The sequence below is a fragment of the Ranitomeya variabilis genome, chromosome 1 (genome assembly GCF_051348905.1).
Source record: "Ranitomeya variabilis isolate aRanVar5 chromosome 1, aRanVar5.hap1, whole genome shotgun sequence".
NCBI classification, from domain to species: domain Eukaryota; kingdom Metazoa; phylum Chordata; class Amphibia; order Anura; family Dendrobatidae; genus Ranitomeya; species Ranitomeya variabilis.
In genome coordinates, this window is record NC_135232.1 from 24,796,878 (window position 1) to 24,818,893 (window position 22,016).

Genomic DNA, 22,016 nt, shown 5'->3' on the forward strand with positions numbered 1-22,016 from the left:
TGGCGAGGGTCTCAGAGGTACGTGGAAGTCTGCAGAATACAAAAATCCAGCTCATAGGGCAGTGGTAACTGGGTTGACCATATATCTACTCCTAACGCCAACACTAGAAGTAGCCGGGGATCATTCCTACGTTGATTCTAGATGACACGCTCCAGCCGGAGAATCTAGCTACCCCTAGTAGAGGAAAACAAAAGACCTTTCTTGCCTCCAGAGAAGGGGACCCCAAAGCTGGATAGAAGCCCCCCACAAATAATAACGGTGAGGTAAGAGGAAATGACAAACACAGAAATGAACCAGGTTTAGCACAGAGAGGCCCGCTTACTGATAGCAGAATAAAGAAAGGTAACTTATATGGTCAACAAAAACCCTATCAAAATCCACACTGGAAATTCAAGAACCCCCGAACCGTCTAACGGTCCGGGGGGAGAACACCAGCCCCCTAGAGCTTCCAACAAAGGTCAGGATATAGATTTGGAACAAGCTGGACAAAAATACAAAACCAAAACAAATAGCAAAAAGCAAAAGGCAGACTTAGCTGATATAACTGGAACCAGGATCAGTAGACAAGAGCACAGCAGACTAGCTCTGATAACTACGTTGCCAGGCATTGAACTGAAGGTCTAGGGAGCTTATATAGCAACACCCCTAACTAACGACCCAGGTGCGGATAAAAGGAATGACAGAAAAACCAGAGTCAAAAAACTAGTAACCACTAGAGGGAGCAAAAAGCAAATTCACAACAAATGGGGCAAGCAGCTTGGTGAGAAGATTACTGTTAGCACAATTATTAGAAACTGGAAGAAACACAAGTTGACTGTCAATCTTCCTCAGTCTGGGGCTCCATGCAAGATCTTGCCTTGCGGGGTAAGGATGATTCTGAGAGAGGTCAAGAATCTGCCGAGAACAACACAGGAGGACCTGGTCAATCAGTTGAAGAGAACTGGGACCACAGTCTCAAACATTACTGTTAGTAACACATTACGGCATCATGGATTAAAATCCTGCAGGGCAGGCAAGGTCCCCCTGCTCTCACCGCCACATGTCCAGGCTGATTTGAAGTTCATCAGTGACCATCTGGTTGATCCATAGGAGGCATGGGAGAAGATCATGTGTTCAGATGAGGCCAAAATAGAAATTTTCGGTGTCAACTCCACTTTCCCTGTTTGGAGGAAGAAGAAGGATGAGTACAACCCCAAGAACACCATCCCAACCGAGAAGCATGGTGGGGGAAACATCATACTTTGGGGGACAAGACGACTGCACTGAATTGAAGATAAGATGGATGTGGTAATTTATTGCGAGATTTTGGCCAACAACCTCCTTCCCTCAGTAAGAGCATTGAAGATGGGTCGTGGCTGGATCTTCCATCATGGCAATGACCCAAAAAACACAGCCAGGGCAACTAAGGAGTGACTCGGTAAGAAGCATTTCAAGGCCTAGTCAGTCTCCACATCTGAACCTAATAGAAAATCTTTGGAGGAAGTTGAAACTCAATGTTGCCCCGAGGCAGCCCCAAAGACCCTGAAAGATCTGGAGAAGATCTGTTGGGAGGAGTGGGTCAAAATCCCTGCGGCAATGTTTTCAAACTTGGTCAAGAACAACAGGAAAGAGTGGGTCAAAATCCCTGCTGCAGTGTCTTCAAACTTGGTCAAGAACAACAGGAAACTTCTGACCTCTGCAATTGCAAACAAAGGTTTCTGTGCCAAATCTGAAGTTCTGTTTTTCTATTGTATCAAATACTTTTGTGGATTTATTTTTATATTCTATCTCTACAGTTGAAGTGATAACAATTACAGACCTCTACATTCTTTTGTAGGTGGGAAAATTTGCAAAATCGTCAGTGAAACAAATGCTTATTTTCCCCATTGTAGCTGTACTTGCCCCTAGGGTCAATTCCTCCTGTGGTCCCCAGACACTACATAGAAGGGACAAACACCACCATACTCTGATGAGACCCAATATTACCACCACATAGTCACCGAGTAATACCACATACAAAGGACAAATACCACTACACCATGGCTAGACCACATATTACCACCACATAGTGACCGAATAATACCACATAAAGGGGATAAATACCAACACACCATGACCAGACCACATGTTACCACCACAGAATGACCAAATAATGCCACATATAAGTGACAAATACCACCACACCATGACCAGACCACATATCACCACCACAGTGACAGAATAATACCACATACAAGGGACAAATGCCACGCCACTATGACCAGACAACATATTACCACCACATAGAGACAGAATAATACCATATACAAGGGACAAATAAAGCTACACGATGACCAGACCACTACCACCACATAGTGACCGAATAATACCACATCCAAATGACAAATGCCCCACACCATGATCGATTCACGTATTGTAACATACATATCACCATATAGTGATCGAACAATATTACATATAAGGCTACTTTCATACTAGCGTCGTACGATGCACATCGCAATGCAATGTGCCGACGTACCGACGCATACTGTGAAAAAAAAACACAACGGGGGCAGCGGATGCAGTTTTACAACACATCCGCTGCCCCATTGTAATGTCCGGGGAGGAGGGGACACAGTTCCGGCCACGCATGCGCGGTCGGAAATGGTGGACACGACGCACAAAAAAAAGTTACATGTAACTTTTTTTGTGCCGACGGTCCGCCACAACACAACACATCCGTCGCACGACAGATGCAACGTGTGGCAATCCGTCGCAATGCATCGCTAATGCAAGTGTATGGAGAAAAAACGCATCCTACAGGCAATTTTGCAGGATGCGTTTTTTCTCCAAAACGACGCATTGCGACGTGCGTCGTACGACGCTAGTGTGAAAGTAGCCTAAGAGACAAATACTGCCACACCATGACAGACCACATATTACCACCACACATGGACCAAATAATTCCACATACACGTGACAAATACCACCACACTGTGACTAGACCACATATTTCCTTCACATAGTAACAGAATAATACCACATACAGGGACATGTGCCACCACACAGTAACTAAATTCTACAATACTGATCATTAATAAAAAAAACCCACAATATTAATAACACTTAAATCATCGTGAGTGATCACTGGTTACATTATACACAGGACCTCTATATACAGTGTATAGTGTACAGGTAATACTAAGATCACCAGTGAAATTATACACGAGATCTGTATATAGTGTCAGTGTACAGGTAATAAGGTGATCACTAGTGACATTCTACACAGGAGCTCTGTATATAGTGTATAGTGTACAGGTAATACAGTGATCACCAGTTAGTGTACACAGGAGGTCCGTATATAGTCTTTAGTGTACAGGTAATGCAGTGACCATCATTATAAACAAGAGCTCTGTATATATTGTCATTGTAAAGGTAATACTGGATCATCGATGACATTATACACAGAAGCTTTTTATATAGTGTTTTGGCAATACAGTGATCACCGGTGACATTTTACACATGAGCTCTGTATATAGTATATCAGAGGTGTATCCTAGGGTTTCTGGCACCTGGGGCAAGGATTCAGTTTGGCGCCCCCCTCCCCCCCCCCAGAACGTATGCGATTTTCACACTTAGTCATGTACCGGCGAGCTCCTCTCCGTAATGCTCTCATTGTTCAGTGAAAAACTGAGGGAAGCAGAAGAGAAGCTCGTTGTCACAGGACCACAAGTATGAAAGTCGCATGTGAGTGAAGTGTCCATGTGACGACTACTGGAACCTGCAGAGCTGAATCCTGACATCGCAGCTTCTGAATTCTCACAACGCATGCACTGCACACTTTTAGGATTCTCCCTTGCCGGTGGACGGTCATGTCAGCACAAGCATGTGATTTGTATACTTCTGACCACATTCCGACTAGACGTGCCCGGCCTCACTCGGTTCATTTTCATTGAGTGAGGCCACACATGTCTAGTCAGCATGTGACCGCATGTATGTAAATCACCAGCACCAGAGAATCCTGACAGCGTGCAGTGCGCACTGTGAGAATTCAGAAGTCTGCAGTCACAAAGAATGACTGCAGACTCATCACAAACCTGGACATCCCCTTTAATGCTCCTAACATAAATAAAAACATGAGTTAGTCAGTATCACAAATAACATTTACATCCAGGTACCTTATAGATGACGTCGTCTCTGGAGTTGTTCTCCTTCATTTCTTCATCTTGTCCAGACCCCATGATGAGTTTTCTCATCCACAGCCGTCTCTGCAGACTTCCATCTTCTCCGCTCTTTTGCAGAAAATCTCCACATGATGTCCTTAAAGATACAAGTGTCATTAAAATGCTCCTGAAAATAAAATTGCCCCTCACTATATTGTCTGCATAAAATATGACCCCCACACTGTCCCTCTTATATGGTACATGCTCTTTACACGGACCTCCCCTTTCCATACCGGCCCCCTCATCACACTGTCCTCTCACACTGTGTCCCCCTATAGGGCTCAGTATTTATACTGTACTCTCTCATCACACTCCCCCTCCTTGGTATACTGTCCCCTCCTGGCCGTGCCCTTACACTGTCTCTCCATGCTACGCATGCACACATCCCAACACCCTCACTCCCCGTACTCTGTCCACATACGTTTTTCACATCGCTACTCATACTGTGTCTGCATACATTCCCCCATTTGCTCCCCAAACTGTCTGCACCCATCCCCCCATACTGTTTCCTCATACTTGCCCCCCCATCTCCCCCTTTGCTCTTCATTTTGTGTCCTCAGATCTCCCCACACACATTCAATCCCCCATCTCCACTACAATTCTCCCCACACACAATAAATACCCCCATCTCCACTCACATTAAATCCCTTCCCCACAATAAATCCCCCTCCCTACTCACACTAAATCTCCCCCCCACAATAATTCCCCCCATCTCCACTCACATTAAATCTCCCCCCCACAATAAATCCCCACTCACATTAAATTTCCCCCCCCCCACAATAAATCCCCCCATCTCCACTCATATTAAATATCCCCCATCCAATAATATATCCCACCATCCCCACTCACATTAAATCCCCCCACAATATATCCCCCCCATTCCCACTCACATTAAATCCCCCCCTGCATCTTCGGTGTCTTCAGCTCCACTGGAGCACTTACCACTGATCTGCATCTCCTGCTCTGCCTCTGCCGCGCAGGTGAGTGACGTCAGCAGCGTGATCACATGACCTGATCACGCTGCTGGCGTCGCTCTGACCCGGCAGTCAGAGCTTCAATTGTACTCGCATCTCAGATGCAGTACAATTGAACACTGGGAGCCGGCGCGCTGCAGCTTCTCTGTGCCGGCTGTCAGCTTGACAGTCGGCACAGAGAACAGCTGACTCCCAGTGCGGGGGGCCACAGAATGTAGCCACCGGGGGAAACACTGCGGACCGCCGCTTTAGGCGGCCCAACTGCGCCCCCCTGCCGGCTGCACCCGGGGCACATGCCCCGGCTGCCCCCCCCTAGATACGCCACTGTAGTATATAGTGCACAGGTGATAGTGATCATTGGTGACATTATACACAGGAGTACTGAATATAGTATATAGTGACTAGATCAATGGCTGCACTCAACTGTACTAAAGCAAGGAAATGTGCGATACATGAAATGTGAATTGCATAATGGCTTGTGAAATCTATGCTAAAACACATGAGATGCTTAGCACAAGATTTGCCCAAAAAATGTGAGCCCATCCACCAAGCGTCAAGGTAATCTCAAATCGGATGGGTAACTAACCTGTCTGCCTAGTGTGAACACTTACCTATGGCTAATAACATGGTAAAGCTTGCATTTATAGGAAGGTCGGAACCAACTGTGTTTGGATGTAATTAAAATCACAGCATGGTGAAGGGCGGGGCGTTCAAGTCAGAAAAAAAGTACATAGTAAATATAAGAAAACTGACTGAACAGCAATATAGTCTGAACTGGTGCATAACCAAAAAAGTCATATAGCAAATAGATCAATGGCTGCACTCAAAATTTACTGTGCTAAAGCAAGGAAATGTGCGATACATGAAATGTGAATAGCATAATGGCTTGTGAAATCTATGCTAAAACACATGAGATGCTTAGCACAAGATTTGCCCAAAAAATGTGAGCCCATCCACCAAGCGTCAAGGTAATCTCAAATCGGATGGGTAACTAACCTGTCTGCCTAGTGTGAACACTTACCTATGGCTAATAACATGGTAAAGCTTGCATTTATAGGAAGGTCGGAACCAACTGTGTTTGGATGTAATTAAAATCACAGCATGGTGAAGGGCGGGGCGTTCAAGTCAGAAAAAAAGTACATAGTAAATATAAGAAAACTGACTGAACAGCAATATAGTCTGAACTGGTGCATAACCAAAAAAGTCATATAGCAAATAGATCAATGGCTGCACTCAAAATTTACTGTGCTAAAGCAAGGAAATGTGCGATACATGAAATGTGAATAGCATAATGGCTTGTGAAATCTATGAAAAAACACATGAGATGCTTAGCACAAGATTTGGCCAAATCAGGTCAGGTCAGGGACCCATCCAATTTGAGATTACCTTGACGTTTGTTTGGTGGATGGGCTCACATTTTTTGGCCAAATCTTGTGCTAAGCATCTCATGTGTTTTTTCATAGATTTCACAAGCCATTATGCTATTCACATTTCATGTATTGCACATTTCCTTGCTTTAGTACAGTTGAGTGCGGCCATTGATCTATTTGCTATGTAAGTCTTTTTTGGTTATGCACCTGTTCAGACTAGATTGCTGTTCAGTCAGTTTACCTATATTTACTATAGTATATAGTGTACAGGTCTTACAGTGAGCACTAGTGACATTATACACAGGAGCTTTGTATATAGTGATAGTGTACAGGTAATACAGTGATCACCAGTGACACTATACACAGGAGCTCTGTATATAATATATAGTGTGCAGGTAATATAGTGATTACCAGTCACATACACAGGAGATCTGTATTTACTGTCAGTGTACAGGTAATACAGTGATAACCAGTGACATTATACACAGGAGATCTATATCTAGTGTACATTATGCAGATAACACAGTGATCACCAGTGACATTATACACAGGATCTCTTTATATAGTATATAATGTACTGGTAATATAGTGATCACCGTTGACATTATACACAGGAGCTCTGTATATAGTGTCAGTGTACAGGTAATACAGTGATCACCAGTGACATTATACACAGGAGCTCTGTATATAGTGCTAGTGTACAGGTAATGCAATGATCACCAGTAACCTAATACACAGGAGCTCTGTATATAATATATAGTGTGCTGTTGTGAATTCTGCTCTTGGGCTCCCTCCGGTGGTTGTTTGTGATAGTGCAGTTGTCTCTGGGTTGTAATCCAGGGCAGGTGTTTCTGCTGATTGCAGCTCTATTCGGTATTTAGGTGTGCTGGATTCATTAGTCAGTGCCAGTTGTCCATTGTTCGTGGAGGGTTTACATCCCTGTCTGGTTCCTTCTGCTCTGCTGCCAATTCAGCCAAGATAAGTGTCTGGTTTACTTTCCTGCAGCACACATGCAGTGTGCTTTTCAGTTCAGAACAATTCGTTGTTTTGTCTTGTCCAGCTTAGACTTGTTTGGATTTTTTTAGTCATGCTGGATTCTCTGGAGATGCAGATATACATTCTATGTCTTTAGTTAGATGTGGAATTTTTGTATTTTCTGCTGTGGATATTTTCAGAGTTTTAATACTGACCGCTTAGTACTCTGTCCTATCCTTTACTATTTAGCTAGAAGTGCCTCTTTTGCTAAATCCTGTTTTCAGCCTGTGTGTGTCTTTACTCTTATATTCACCGTCAATATTTGTGGGGGGCTGCCTATCCTTTGGGGTTTCTGCTCTGAGGCAAGATAGAATTCCCATTTCCATCTATAGGGTTATTTAGTCCTCCGGCTGTGTCGAGGTGTCTAGGATGTGTTAGGTACACCCCGTGGCTACTTCTAGTTGCGGTGTCAGTTTAGGGTTGCGGTCTGTACAGGTACCACCTTCTCCAGAGAAGGTCTCATGCGGCTCCAAGGCCACCGGATCATAACAGTACAACTGGCCAACAATGAGTTAAATGCATCTCAGAAGAAGGGAAGAAGGGTGTTGAGCCATTTTTTTTTCTGTAGTCTGCTTTGTCTCTCCTTCCCTCTTTCCCTCTGGGTGGCTGTGGAGTCTTGTGCTAGTATGGATGTTCAGGGATTAGCTTCTCGTGTAGACCAGCTTGCTGCTAGAATACAGGGTATTGCAGATTATATTGTTCAGACTCCGGTTTTAGAGCCTAGGATTCCTACTCCTGATTTGTTTTTTGGGGACAGGTCCAAATTTTTGAGTTTTAAAAACAACTGCAAACTGTTTTTTGCTCTGAAACCTCATTCCTCTGGTGATCCCATTCAGCAGGTTAAAATTGTCATCTCCCTGCTGCGTGGCGATCCTCAGGATTGGGCATTTTCCCTGGAATCTGGGAATCCGGCCTTGCTTAATGTAGACACCTTTTTTCAGGCTCTAGGATTATTATATGATGAACCAAATTCTGTGGATCAAGCGGAGAAGACCTTGTTGGCCCTATCTCAGGGTCAAGAGGCGGCAGAATTGTATTGTCAGAAATTTAAAAAATGGTCTGTGCTGACTAAATGGAATGATGATGCTTTGGCGGCAATTTTCAGAAAGGGTCTTTCTGAATCCGTTAAAGATGTTATGGTGGGGTTTCCCACGCCTGTCGGTCTAAGTGATTCTATGTCTCTGGCCATTCAGATTGATCGGCGCTTGCGTGAGCGCAGAGCTGTGCGCGCTGTGGCGTTGTCCTCAGAGCAGATGCCTGAGCCTATGCAGTGTGATAGGATTCTGTCTAGAACGGAACAACAAGGATTCAGACGTCAGAATAGGTTGTGTTTTAATTGTGGCGATGCTTCTCATGTTATTTCAGTCTGTCCTAAGCGTACAAAGAGAATCGCCAGATCAGTTACCATCAGTACTGTACAACCTAAATTTCTGTTATCTGTGTCCCTGATCTGCTCATTGTCATCATTTTCTGTCATGGCGTTTGTGGATTCAGGCGCCGCTTTGAACTTAATGGACTTTGAATTTGCCAGGCGTTGTGGTTTCCCCTTGCAGTCTTTGCAGAATCCTATTCCTTTAAGGGGCATTAATGCTACACCTTTGGCTAAAAATAAACCCCAGTTTTGGACACAGGTGACCATGTGTATGGCGCCAGCCCATCAGGAAGATTGTCGTTTTCTGGTGTTGCATAATTTGCATGATGCTATTGTGCTGGGTTTTCCATGGTTGCAGATACATAATCCTGTGTTGGATTGGAAGTCTATGTCTGTGACTAGTTGGGGTTGTCAGGGGGTTCATAATGACGTTCCTGTGATGTCAATCTCCTCTTCTTCCTCTTCTGAAGTTCCAGAGTTTTTGTCTGATTTTCAGGATGTATTCGATGAGCCCAAGTCCAGTTCCCTTCCACCGCACAGGGACTGTGATTGTGCTATTGACTTGATTCCAGGCTGTAAGTTTCCTAAGGGCCGACTTTTCAACCTGTCTGTGCCTGAACATACCGCCATGAGGAGTTATGTTAAGGAGTCTTTGGAGAAAGGGCATATTCGGCCATCTTCTTCACCGTTGGGAGCGGGATTCTTTTTTGTTGCTAAGAAGGATGGCTCCTTAAGACCCTGTATTGATTATCGCCTCTTGAATAAGATCACGGTCAAGTTTCAATACCCTTTACCTTTGCTTTCTGATTTGTTTGCCAGGATTAAGGGGGCTAGTTGGTTTACTAAGATTGACCTTCGGGGGGCATATAATCTTGTTCGTATTAAGCAGGGGGATGAATGGAAAACTGCGTTTAATACACCCGAAGGCCATTTTGAATACCTTGTGATGCCATTCGGGCTCTCTAATGCTCCATCTGTTTTTCAGTCCTTCATGCACGACATCTTCCGGACTTATCTTGATAAATTAATGATTGTATATTTGGATGACATTTTGATTTTTTCCGATGATTGGGAGTCTCATGTGGAGCAGGTCAGGATGGTATTTCAGATCCTTCGTGATAATGCTTTGTTTGTGAAGGGGTCTAAGTGTCTCTTTGGAGTGCAGAAGGTTTCTTTTTTGGGCTTCATTTTTTCTCCCTCATCTATTGAGATGGATCCGGTTAAGGTTCAGGCCATTCATGATTGGATTCAGCCCACATCCGTGAAGAGCCTTCAGAAATTTTTGGGCTTTGCTAATTTTTATCGCCGTTTCATTGCTAACGTCTCCAGTGTGGTTAAACCCCTGACCGATTTGACGAAGAAAGGCGCTGATGTGACGAATTGGTCCTCTGCGGCTGTCTCTGCCTTTCAGGAGCTTAAACGCCGATTTACTTCTGCCCCAGTGTTGCGTCAACCGGACATTTCTCTTCCGTTTCAGGTTGAGGTTGACGCTTCTGAGATTGGGGCAGGGGCCGTTTTGTCTCAGAGGAATTCTGATGGTTCCTTGATGAAACCGTGTGCCTTCTTTTCCTGTAAGTTTTCGCCTGCTGAATGCAATTATGATGTCGGCAATCGGGAGTTGTTGGCTATGAAGTGGGCGTTTGAGGAGTGGCGACATTGGCTTGAGGGAGCTAAGCACCGTATTGTGGTCTTGACCGATCATAAAAATCTGATTTACCTCGAGTCTGCCAAGTGGCTGAATCCTAGACAGGCTCGATGGTCCCTTTTCTTTTCCCTTTTTGATTTCGTGGTCTCGTATCTTCCGGGTTCTAAGAATATTAAGGCTGATGCCCTCTCTAGGAGTTTTTTGCCTGATTCTCCTGAGGTCCTTGAACCGGTCGGCATTCTGAAAGAAGGGGTGGTCCTTTCTGCCATTTCCCCTGATTTATGACGGGTTCTTCAGGAATTCCAGGCTGACAAACCTGACTGCTGTCCAGTGGGGAGACTGTTTGTTCCTGATAGATGGACTAGTAGAGTGATTTCTGAGGTTCATTGTTCTGTGTTGGCTGGCCATCCTGGTATTTTTGGTACCAGAGATTTGGTTGGTAGGTCCTTTTGGTGGCCTTCTTTGTCGCGGGATGTGCGTTCTTTTGTGCAGTCCTGTGGGACTTGTGCACGGGCTAAGCCTTGTTGTTCCCGTGCTAGTGGGTTGCTTTTGCCTTTGCCGGTCCCTGAGAGGCCCTGGACGCATATTTCTATGGATTTTATTTCAGATCTTCCGGTTTCCCAGAGGATGTCGGTTATCTGGGTGGTTTGTGACCGGTTCTCTAAGATGGTCCATTTGGTGCCTTTGCCTAAATTGCCTTCCTCTTCTGATTTGGTTCCGTTGTTTTTTCAGCATGTGGTTCGTTTGCATGGTATTTTGGAGAATATTGTGTCCGACAGAGGCTCACAGTTTGTTTCTAGATTTTGGCGAGCCTTTTGTGCTAGGCTGGGCATTGATTTATCCTTTTCCTCCGCATTTCATCCTCAGACAAATGGCCAGACCGAGCGAACTAATCAGACTTTGGAAACTTATTTGAGATGCTTTGTGTCTGCTGATCAGGATGATTGGGTGGCTTTCTTGCCATTGGCCGAGTTTGCCCTTAATAATCGGGCTACTTCGGCTACCTTGGTTTCACCCTTCTTTTGTAATTTTGGTTTTCATCCTCGTTTTTCTTCAGGGCAGGTTGAGCCTTCTGATTGTCCTGGTGTGGATTCTGTGGTTGACAGGTTGCAGCTGATATGGGCTCATGTGGTGGACAATTTGGTGTTGTCTCAGGAGGAGGCTCAGCGTTTTGCTAACCGTCGTCGGCGTGTTGGTTCCCGGCTTCGGGTTGGGGACTTGGTCTGGTTGTCTTCCCGTCATGTTCCTATGAAGGTTTCTTCCCTTAAGTTTAAGCCTCGGTTTATTGGTCCTTATAGGATTTTTGAGATTATCAATCCAGTGTCTTTTCGTTTGGCCCTTCCGGCCTCTTTTGCCATCCATAATGTTTTCCATAGATCTTTATTGCGGAAATATGTGGTGCCCGTTGTTCCCTCTGTTGATCCTCCTGCCCCTGTGTTGGTTGATGGGGAGTTGGAATATGTGGTTGAGAAGATTTTGGATTCTCGTTTTTCGAGGCGGAAGCTTCAGTATCTTGTCAAATGGAAGGGTTATGGCCAGGAGGATAATTCTTGGGTTTTTGCCTCTGATGTCCATGCTGCTGATTTGGTCCGTGCCTTTCATCTGGCTCGTCCTGATCGGCCTGGGGGCTCTGGTGAGGGTTCGGTGACCCCTCTTCAAGGGGGGGGGGTACTGTTGTGAATTCTGCTCTTGGGCTCCCTCCGGTGGTTGTTTGTGATAGTGCATTTGTCTCTGGGTTGTAATCCAGGGCAGGTGTTTCTGCTGTTTGCAGCTCTATTCGGTATTTAGGTCTGCTGGATTCATTAGTCAGTGCCAGTTGTCCATTGTTCTTGGAGGGTTTACATCCCTGTCTGGTTCCTTCTGCTCTGCTGCCAATTCAGCCAAGATAAGTGTCTGGTTTACTTTCCTGCAGCACACATGCAGTGTGCTTTTCAGTTCAGAACAATTCGTTGTTTTGTCTTGTCCAGCTTAGACTTGTTTGGATTTTTTTAGTCATGCTGGATTCTCTGGAGATGCAGATATACATTCTACGTCTTTAGTTAGATGTGGAATTTTTGTATTTTCTGCTGTGGATATTTTCAGAGTTTTAATACTGACCGCTTAGTACTCTGTCCTATCCTTTACTATTTAGCTAGAAGTACCTCTTTTGCTAAATCCTGTTTTCAGCCTGTGTGTGTCTTTACTCTTATATTCACCGTCAATATTTGTGGGGGGCTGCCTATCCTTTGGGGTTTCTGCTCTGAGGCAAGATAGAATTCCCATTTCCATCTATAGGGGTATTTAGTCCTCCGGCTGTGTCGAGGTGTCTAGGATGTGTTAGGTACACCCCACGGCTACTTCTAGTTGCGGTGTCAGTTTAGGGTTGCGGTCTGTACAGGTACCACCTTCTCCAGAGAAGGTCTCATGCGGCTCCAAGGCCACCGGATCATAACAGTGTGCAGGTAATATAGTGATTACCAGCCACATACACAGGAGATCTGTATTTACTGTCAGTGTACAGGTAATACAGTGATCACCAGTGACATTATACACAGGAGCTCTGTATATAGTGTCAGTGTACAGGTAACACAGTGATCACCAGTGACATTATACACAGGAGCTTTGTATGTAGTGTCAGTGTACAGGTAATACAGTGATTACTGATGACATTAAACTCAGGAGCTCTAATAGGTAATACAGGGATCACCAGAAATCTATACTTGCACAGTAACAGGACCTCCCTTATTTTCCTGACATGGAAAACAGTGTGCCCAGAAGTAACATTTATTACAGCAGTAATATTGTCCCCTAATTGGCCCCTACAGTAATTGTGTCCCAACTTACCACCATAAATAATTATTTTATGTTCCTCATTCTTGCCGCCATACAGTAATTATATCACCCATCCTGACCCCTTCTTGTAGTAATGTCCTCTATCCTAGACCCTTCCTATAATAATGTACCCCATCCCAGCACTATATTTTTAATGTCCTCCATCCTGTAATAATATCCCCATCTTGGCTCCTCTATTTAATAATGCACCGTTGTGATGATGTTTATTGGGGATTTTACATGGTTTTATTCTGGGCTTGGACATTTTTTCAATAAAATCATGGATAAGCTGCAGATGAATAATAGAATTTCTAATAATCTGACATTAAAGGTGAAATCAATGTCTTTCGTTTCTAATTTATACCCCAGCATCCTTGCTCAATGCTGTTGTCAAATACTTATTCTTTGCATTTTGCAGGTGACACCGGGAAAGAGGTTCGAGGACAAGCCATTGTTAAAGGAGGAGAACCCAAATTTATCTCTGCCCTCTCTTACTTCTCCCTGGATAACCCGGTAGCTAATGACCAGCGCTACGCGTCCTGGGCAGGTTCTGTAACCAATCTGCCTGTCGTTATAAAGTTTAAGGTCAGTCCATATTCTATGTAAAGTGCGACAGTGCTGTCTGATACAGAACTGTGATTTGCCTCATTTCTCCCATGGGGGAAAGAGAAAACGTTCTGTTGTGTTTGCAACAGATTGCAACTGATTAATGGACATACCAGCAGTGGAGCAACTTCTGTTTTGCTGGATTGTTAGAAAAAGTCATCATTAAACACAGACATCCCCTTTAAATCTCAGTAAGGGTTCATCACTGAGTTTTGTTTTATTCCATGTAAGTTAGGAGAAGGTTATTAGTGCCTGTTTTAATGTGACCGTATGGCAACTACTGGTCAACATGGTGCAGACTTCATCCTGCTCTTATCTTAGGAGGGGATACAATTGTATCCAGTCTTGTCAATGCTCTGTAATTCCAGACTGGCACATTGTAACAAACCAGCAGAGGGCTCTGTGTTCGCATTCACTAACAACAAACACATATCCACAGCGGCCAACCGTCCCCACAGGCAGATTGTACTGGTACATAGAGACACACCTGTACATAGCAGTGTATTTCTATGTCCCTGTATTCTAGAGGGAGAATAAAAGTCAGATTTTTCTTCTACAAAATTACTAAAATATATTGAACAAGAATTACAATAATGTCATTCTTAACGCCCTTTTAAAAAAATAAACTTCATAAATCAGCAAATAACAGACATATTTGGTGTCCCTGTAATAATAACATCCTGCACAACACAGCTGTCAGATTATCTATATTGATCAGAAAATTTGCATGAAAAAAAATGTTGATTGATTTTGTTCTCTTTTAAACCCTTAAAAATTCTGACAAAAATGTAACGCTGAGTACGTGTTCACATGTAGCATAAATGCTGTGTTTTTTCTACTGCTTTTTTCTGTAGGTGTCTTCATCACATGACAAAGTAACAATCTTCTCTAATTATTGCGTGTTTGCTGCGTTTCTTTTATGTGTGTTCCCCCATATTTGATGCGCTTTTGATGCAGACGTGAAGCCGCGTTTTTAAAGCTTTTTTAATACTAAACAAAAGCAATGATTCTGGGCTTAAAAATGCAACAGAATTTTTTTTTTTTTACATGCGTGTTTTTGAGGCTCTACCCAGAAGCCTTTAGAGAAAAATATACCCAAACTGCAGAGTACAGCGGCGCCCTTAGACAACAGAGGGCGCAGATTTTATGAAGTTACAGCCACTTTGCTTGGACATTTAGAACGTGTTCACATGTAGCGTAAATGCTACGTTTTTCTGCTGCTTAGTTTGCACAGAAATTCTGCTGTTTATCTGTCCAAGAAAAGTGGATGTGATTTCATCGAAACGGCGCCCCCTGTGGTCTAAAGACGTGTTGTTTGTGCTTCTTTTTATCTAGAGGGACAGGCGATGTCCAGGGTTACTGCCTCTGAATGGAAACAAGAGCGTTCTCATTCACTGACAGCAAGCAGAGATCTTGAACATGGTGAGGAGCTGAATCATACAAGTTGAATATTGTGTTTTTATTTTTTTATTTAATTAGAAAATTTATTGAAACCATAAAAAGAAAAGGAGCCGTTCTTCTAGCGGGCGGCCGATGACAGCGCCATTTATCACACCGCGCATTTCCAGTCGCTTCAACACCTTTTGCATTAGGGAATATGGGAGAAGAAAAGTAATTAGAGATCTGACAGGAATCGTGCTGACCTTTCTGCATGATCAATGGCTTTGCTTGAAATATGGTTATCAATGTGATTGTCATTCCACTCACATCGCGGCCGTGCTGCTCGCTTGCTGTCCGCTGTCTGATGTCAGCAATGTGGTGAGGGCCGGGATGCAGGATGGCCGAGGACAGAAGACGTCCAGGATGAGTCAGTAGAGAGAATATAAGTGAAATGTACAGTATATACTGACACAGGGTCACTGACCTGGCATAGAGGACAAGAGAAACCGCAATCACACAGCCCAAACTTTATACAACATATAGTTTAAACATTTTGTTGTCTTACATCCAAAAAGGCCATTCGAGATGCCGACTACTACGTCTGTCCCTTCTGGGTAACTTGTTGTCCACTGCCTGTGTTCAGGTGTAATCCTTCTCTAGCAGTAGAGACACTGGGAAGTAGTACAGGAAGTGGGGACAAGTCTGTGTCTCTACAGGAAGTAGGGGTGGGCTTTTGTCCCTTTACAGGAAGTAAGGTTGGGTCTCTGTCCCTCTACAGGAAGTAAGTTTGGGTCTCTATCCTTCTACAGGAAGTAAGGCCGGGACTCTGTCCCTCTCCAGGAAGTAAGGTCGGGTCTCTGTCCCTCTACAGGAAGTAAGGTTGGGTCTCTGTCCCTCTACAGGAAGTAAGGTCAGGTCTCTGTCCCTGTCTCTCTCCAGGATGTAAGGTTGGGTCTCTGTCCTGCTACAGGAAGTAAGGTCGGGTCTATGTCCCTCTACAGGAAGAAAGGTTGGGTCTCTGTCCCTCTACAGGAAGTAAGGTCAGGTCTCTGTCCCGGTCTCTCTCCAGGAAGTAAGGTTGGGTCTCTGTCCCTCTACAGGAAGTAAGGTTGGGTCTCTGTCCCTCTACAGGAAGTAAGGTCAGGTCTCTGTCCCTGTCTCTCTCCAGGATGTAAGGTTGGGTCTCTGTCCTGCTACAGGAAGTAAGGTCGGGTCTATGTCCCTCTACAGGAAGAAAGGTTGGGTCTCTGTCCCTCTACAGGAAGTAAGGTCAGGTCTCTGTCCCGGTCTCTCTCCAGGAAGTAAGGTTGGGTCTCTGTCCCTCTACAGGAAGTAAGGTCGGGTCTCTGTCCCTCTACAGGCATAGGCAAGTCCTGTACTGTATAAGGCAGAACCTGTTATGGACCTGGTGGTTAGGTGCACCTGGAATGACCTGATGGTTAAACTAGAAGACAGGACGAGCTCTGGGAAGTGGGAACTCTGCTGACCGCAAATCCTAATCCTATAACACACACACTAGAAATAGCTGTGGAGCGTATCTAACTCTCCCTAGATGCCTCTTCACAGCCTAAGAGCTAACTACCCCTAAAGATAGGAAAATAAGCCTTACCTTGCCTCAGAGAAAATTCCCCAAAGGTAAAGGCAGCCCCCCACATATATTAACTGTGAGTTAAGAGGAAAGTCACAAACACAGGGATGAAACAGGTTTCAGCAAAGGAGGCCAGACTTACTAGATAGACTGAGGATAGGAAAGGGATCTATGCGGTCAGCACAAAAAAACTACAAAAAGCCACGCAGAGTGTGCAAAAAGACCCCTGCACCGACTCACGGTGCGGAGGTGCCACTCTGCAACCCAGAGCTTCCAGCTAGCAAGGCAATATCATGTTAGCAAGCTGGACAAGAACTTAGCAAGTACTAAGAAATATATTCAGTACACAATGAACAACAAATGAACTAGCAGGGACTTAGCTTCTGCTGGAGTAGACAGGTCATCAGAAAGATCCGAGAGAGATCTGAACCAGTGCTAATACATTGACAGCTGGCATGGAGTAACGATCTGAGTGGAGTTAAATAGAGAAGCCAACCCAGCCGCAAACGAGGGCAGCTGAGGAAGCAACCTCAGAACCAGCAGTTCCACTCACAGCCACCAGAGGGAGTCCATGGACAGAACTCGCCTAAGTATCATTCATGACCACAGGAGGGAGTTCAAGAACGGAATTCACAACAGTACCCCCCCTTGAGGAGAGGTCACCGAACCCTCACCAGAGCCCCCAGGCCGATCAGGACGAGCCAAATGAAAGGCACGAACCAACTCGGCCGCATGGACATCGGAGGCAAAAACCCAGGAATTATCCTCCTGACCATAGCCCTTCCATTTGATCAGGTACTGAAGTTTCCGTCTCGAAATACGAGAATCCAAAATCTTCTCCACCACATACTCCAACTCCCCCTCGACCAACACCGGAGCAGGAGGGTCAACGGAGGGAACCATAGGCGCCACATATCTCCGCAACAACGACCTATGGAACACATTATGGATGGCAAAAGAAGCTGGAAGGGCCAAACGAAACGACACAGGATTGAGAATTTCAGAAATCTTATAAGGACCAATGAAACGAGGCTTAAACTTAGGAGAAGAAACCTTCATAGGGACATGACGAGATGACAACCAAACCAAATCCCCAACAAGAAGTCGGGGACCAACACAGCGACGGCGGTTGGCGAAACGTTGAGCCTTCTCCTGGGACAATGTCAAATTGTCCACTACATGAGTCCAAATTTGCTGCAACCTGTCCACCACAGAATCCACACCAGGACAGTCCGAAGGCTCAACCTGCCCTGAAGAAAAACGAGGATGAAAACCAGAATTACAAAAAAAAGGCGAAACCAAGGTAGCCGAACTGGCCCGATTATTAAGGGCGAACTCAGCCAATGGCAAGAAGGTCACCCAATCATCCTGATCAGCAGAAACAAAGCATCTCAGATAGGTCTCCAAAGTCTGATTAGTTCGTTCGGTTTGGCCATTTGTCTGAGGATGGAAAGCCGAAGAGAAAGACAAATCAATGCCCATCTTAGCACAAAAGGACCGCCAAAACCTTGAAACAAACTGGGAACCTGTGTCCGACACGATGTTCTCCGGAATGTCATGCAAACGAACCACATGCTGGAAAAATAGTGGAACCAAATCAGAGGAGGAAGGTAATTTAGGCAAGGGTACCAAATGGACCATCTTAGAGAAGCGATCACAAACCACCCAGATGACCAACATCCTTTGAGAGACAGGGAGATCTGAAATAAAATCCATGGAAACATGCGTCCAAGGCCTTTTCGGGACTGGCAAGGGCAAAAGTAACCCACTGGCACGAGAACAGCAGGGCTTGGCCCGAGCACAAGTCCCACAAGACTGCACAAAAGAACGCACATCCCGTGACAAGGAAGGCCACCAAAAGGACCTAGCCACCAAATCTCTGGTACCAAAAATCCCAGGATGACCAGCCAACACCGAACAATGAACCTCAGAGATAACTCTACTAGTCCATCTATCAGGGACAAACAGTTTTTCTGCTGGACAACGGTCAGGTCTATCAGCCTGAAACTCCTGCAGCGCCCGCCGCAAATCAGGTGAGATGGCAGACAGAATTACCTCCTCTTGGAGAATACCAGCCGGCTCAGGAACTCCCGGGGAATCAGGCACAAAACTCCTTGAAAGGGCATCGGCCTTCACATTCTTAGAACCCGGAAGGTATGAAACCACAAAATTGAAACGGGAGAAAAACAGCGACCATCGAGCCTGTCTAGGATTCAACCGCTTAGCAGACTCGAGATAAGTCAGATTTTTGTGATCCGTTAAGACCACTACGCGATGCTTGGCTCCCTCAAGCCAATGTTGCTACTCCTCGAACGCCCACTTCATAGCCAACAACTCCCGATTGCCAACATCATAATTACGCTCAGCAGGCGAAAACTTTCTAGAAAAGAAAGCACATGGCTTCATCACAGAGCCATCAGAAGATCTTTGAGACAAAACAGCCCCTGCTCCAATCTCAGAAGCATCAACCTCGACCTGAAAAGGGAGCGAAACATCTGGCTGACACAACACAGGGGCCGAAGAGAAACGACGTTTCAACTCCCGAAAAGCCTCAATGGCCGCAGAGGACCAATTCACCACATCAGCACCTTTCTTGGTCAAATCAGTCAACGGTTTAACAACACTAGAAAAATTAGCGATGAAGCAACGGTAAAAATTAGCAAAGCCCAAGAATTTCTGAAGGCTCTTCACAGATGTAGGCTGAGTCCAATCATAAATGGCCTGAACTTTAACAGGATCCATCTCGATAGTAGAAGGGGAAAAAATGAAACCCAAAAAGGAAACCTTCTGAACTCCGAAGAGACATTTAGACCCCTTCACAAACAAAGAATTAGCACGAAGAACCTGGAACACCATTCTGACCTGCTTCACATGAGACTCCCAATCGTCCGAAAAGACCAAAATATCATCCAAATATACAATCATGAATCTATCCAAATACTTTCGGAAGATGTCATGCATAAAGGACTGAAACACAGATGGAGCATTAGAAAGCCCGAATGGCATCACCAGGTACTCAAAATGGCCCTCGGGCGTATTAAATGCTGTTTTCCATTCATCGCCCTGTTTAATACGCACCAGATTATATGCCCCTCGAAGATCTATCTTGGTGAACCAACTAGCCCCCTTAATCCGAGCAAACAAATCAGACAGTAGAGGCAAAGGGTACTGAAATTTGACCGTGATTTTATTGAGAAGGCGGTAATCTATACAAGGTTTCAGATAACCATCCTTCTTGGCCACAAAAAAGAACCCTGCTCCCAACGGCGACGACGACGGGCGAATATGCCGGCACAGATAAATTGAAAAGTCGTCCCTTAGGAAATTTACTACCAGGAATCAAATTAATAGCACAATCACAATCCCTATGAGGAGGTAGGGCACTGGATTTGGGCTCATCGAATACATCTCGGTAATCCGACAAAAACTCAGGGACTTCAGAAGGAGTAGAAGGAGAAATTGACAACAACGGAACGTCACCATGTACCCCTTGACAACCCCAACTAGACACAGACATTGATTTACAATCCAATACTGGATTATGGACCTGTAGCCATGGCAAACCCAACACGACCACATCATGCAAATTATGCAACACCAAAAAGCGAACATCTTCCTGATGTGCAGGAGCCATGCACATGGTCAACTGAGTCCAGTACTGAGGCTTATTCTTGGCCAAAGGCGTAGCATCAATTCCCCTTAATGGAATAGGATACTGCAAGGGCTCCAAGAAAAAACCACAGCGCCTGGCAAACTCTAAGTCCATCAAATTCAGGGCAGCGCCTGAGTCCACAAATGCCATAACAGAGTAGGACGACAAAGAGCAAATCAGAGTAACGGACAAAAGAAATTTAGGCTGTACAGTACCAATGGTGACGGACCTAGCGAACTGCTTAGTGCGCTTAGGACAATCAGAGATAGCATGAGTGGGGTCACCACAGTAAAAACACAGCCCATTCTGACATCTGTGTTCTTGCCGTTCAGCTCTGGTCAAAGTCCTATCACATTGCATAGGCTCAGGCCTCTGCTCAGAGGACACCGCCAAATGGCGCACAACCTTGCGTTCACGCAAGCACCGATCGATCTGAATGGCCAAGGACATTGATTCATTCAAACCAGCAGGCGTGGGAAACCCCACCATAACATCCTTAAGGGCTTCAGAAAGACCTTTTCTGAAAATTGCTGCAAGGGCACACTCATTCCATTGAGTAAGCACAGACCACTTTCTAAACTTCTGGCAATATACCTCCGCTTCATCCTGACTGACACAAAGCTAGCAAGATTTTCTCTGCCTGATCCACAGAGTTAGGTTCGTCATAAAGCAATCCAAGCACCAGAAAAAACACTTCTACATTAAGCAATGCAGGATCTCCTGGCGCAAGGGAGAATGCCCAGTCTTGTGGGTCGCCACGTAACAAAGAAATAATGATTTTTACTTGCTGAATGGGGTTACCAGAGGAGCGGGGTTTCAAAGCAAGAAACAGTTTACAATTATTTTTGAAATTCAGAAATGTAGATCTATCTCCAAAAAACAAATCAGGAATTGGAATTCTAGGTTCTAACATAGGATTCTGAACTACATAATCTTGAATGCTTTGTACCCTCGCAGTGAGGTGATCAACACAAGAGGACAGACCTTGAATGTCCATATCTACACCTGAGTCCTGAACCACCCAGAGGTTAAGGGGAAAAGAAAGACAAAACACACTGCAGAGAAAGAAAAATGGTCTCAGAACTTCTCTTATCCCTCTATTGAGATGCATTAACACTTTGTGGGCCAGCTGTACTGTTATGGACCTGGTGGTTAGGTGCACCTGGAATGACCTGATGGTTAAACTAGAAGACAAGACGAGCTCTGGGAAGTGGGAACTCTGCTGACCGCAAATCCTAATCCTATAACACACACACTAGAAATAGCTGTGGAGCGTACCTAACTCTCCCTAGACGCCTCTTCACAGCCTAAGAGCTAACTACCCCTAAAGATAGGAAAATAAGCCTTACCTTGCCTCAGAGAAAATTCCCCAAAGGTAAAGGCAGCCCCCCACATATATTAA

At 44.9% G+C, this 22,016-nt stretch overlaps 1 protein-coding gene across 2 annotated transcripts in view; it reads left to right on the forward strand.

Annotated features, from left to right (window-relative positions):
- The window catches only part of C7 (complement C7), a 127,872-nt gene that overhangs the window by 36,654 nt on the left and 69,202 nt on the right, over positions 1-22,016 (forward strand). For both annotated transcript variants that reach the window (XM_077281411.1, XM_077281410.1), the window contains exon 10: positions 13,807-13,973. In XM_077281411.1, the coding sequence (XP_077137526.1) occupies positions 13,807-13,973 (167 nt within the window). The remainder of the gene's footprint in view (positions 1-13,806; positions 13,974-22,016) is intronic.